Raw genomic sequence first — 1,274 nt, forward strand, 5'->3', positions numbered from 1 at the left:
AAGGTCATTGACTGAAGATCTCAGCAATACAGATTTGCTCCATCCTACATGCCACTATCACAATGAGAGGCACCAACTTCTTCATTTAGTCAGTTGGGCTATTGCAGGCCAGATTGTTATATGAATGTCAAGCAGGTTGAAAGGCTATGAGGCCGGATCTGGCCTGCAGGCCACAGGTTATCAACCCCTGGTTTAGGTCTTTTGCAGAAGTAATGAATGACCTCCATCCCCCCCCCCCCCAGTCTTACTAAATATGCAAAGTAATCCTACGTATGAATTATTTTTAGCTGTAACATAGATTTTCCTAGAAGAGCTGTATATCTACAACATCTCTTTTCTTTTACAGTTGACCACCTCTCCAAATACCTGGCTATGCGTCTTACTCTAGCAAACAGGACAGGAGAGCTAGAGACAGAACTTCCATCGTCTCTCAACAACTTCTGTATCTACATTGCTCCAACTCCAGACCAATATATCGGTGTTGGTGGCTCACTCACACTAGAACAAATCAATGAAAAATATTGGAGAGTAAATAAACCCATGGAAATGTTCTATTCTTGGAAGAAAAATTAAAATGCATGTTTACAACCAGTAAGAAAAAAATCATATGCAAGAGAACATCAACCAAATGTTTGGGTCTTAAGGAAAGTTGCACAGTCTAAAACAAATACATGTGTTGGTTTCTGAAAAGCTTTTAATGGATTGCAAGATGAACTTCAGGTTTTTGTGGCATACCTCTTAAATGCAGTAATCAGGATACCTGTGTTTCTATAACAGACTGAAATTATGTTCGTGGATTTTCTGGTTAATTCATACCTTCACCAGTACAAGCAGTTGTGTGGGATCAGATGGTGTTATTTCAGTATTGCGTAAAATTATGCAGTTATTAGTGGTATTAAAAATTAAAATTTTTGTACAACACTTTTTGGTGGCTGACCAAATTTGTAATTCAAAGAAGAGAAGAAAAGGGTAGGCATGACCAAGTCGCAGTAAATATCCCTCACACTCTGTGGACTGCAGCTTTAATCTAGAACATTTTTACACATCTTATGAAGAACACAGGTATTTATTTTATTGTGCCTATGGCAGAGTACACTATGAATTCTGATTTCAACCCTAGACGTCCAGATTACAGATTCTGGTGAATATAATTGCAAACTTGGAATGCTTTTGTTTGGAATTTGTGATAGAACGATGTAAGAAAGATATAGTATTAACAAGGTATTGAAACATTAAGGTTTCATTTTAGAACTAGAGTTGCTGGAGGAGTGATA

At 37.5% G+C, this 1,274-nt stretch overlaps 1 protein-coding gene across 1 annotated transcript in view; it reads left to right on the plus strand.

Annotated features, from left to right (window-relative positions):
* LOC119592572 (E3 ubiquitin-protein ligase RING1-like) overlaps nucleotides 1-1,274 on the plus strand; it is a gene marked incomplete in the record, with an annotated part of 11,586 nt that overhangs the window by 8,586 nt on the left and 1,726 nt on the right. The window contains 1 exon segment of the mRNA XM_037941451.1: nucleotides 347-1,274. Coding sequence (XP_037797379.1) covers nucleotides 347-573 — 227 coding nt within the window.

This window comes from Penaeus monodon, chromosome 30 (genome assembly GCF_015228065.2).
Source record: "Penaeus monodon isolate SGIC_2016 chromosome 30, NSTDA_Pmon_1, whole genome shotgun sequence".
NCBI classification, from domain to species: Eukaryota; Metazoa; Arthropoda; class Malacostraca; order Decapoda; family Penaeidae; genus Penaeus; species Penaeus monodon.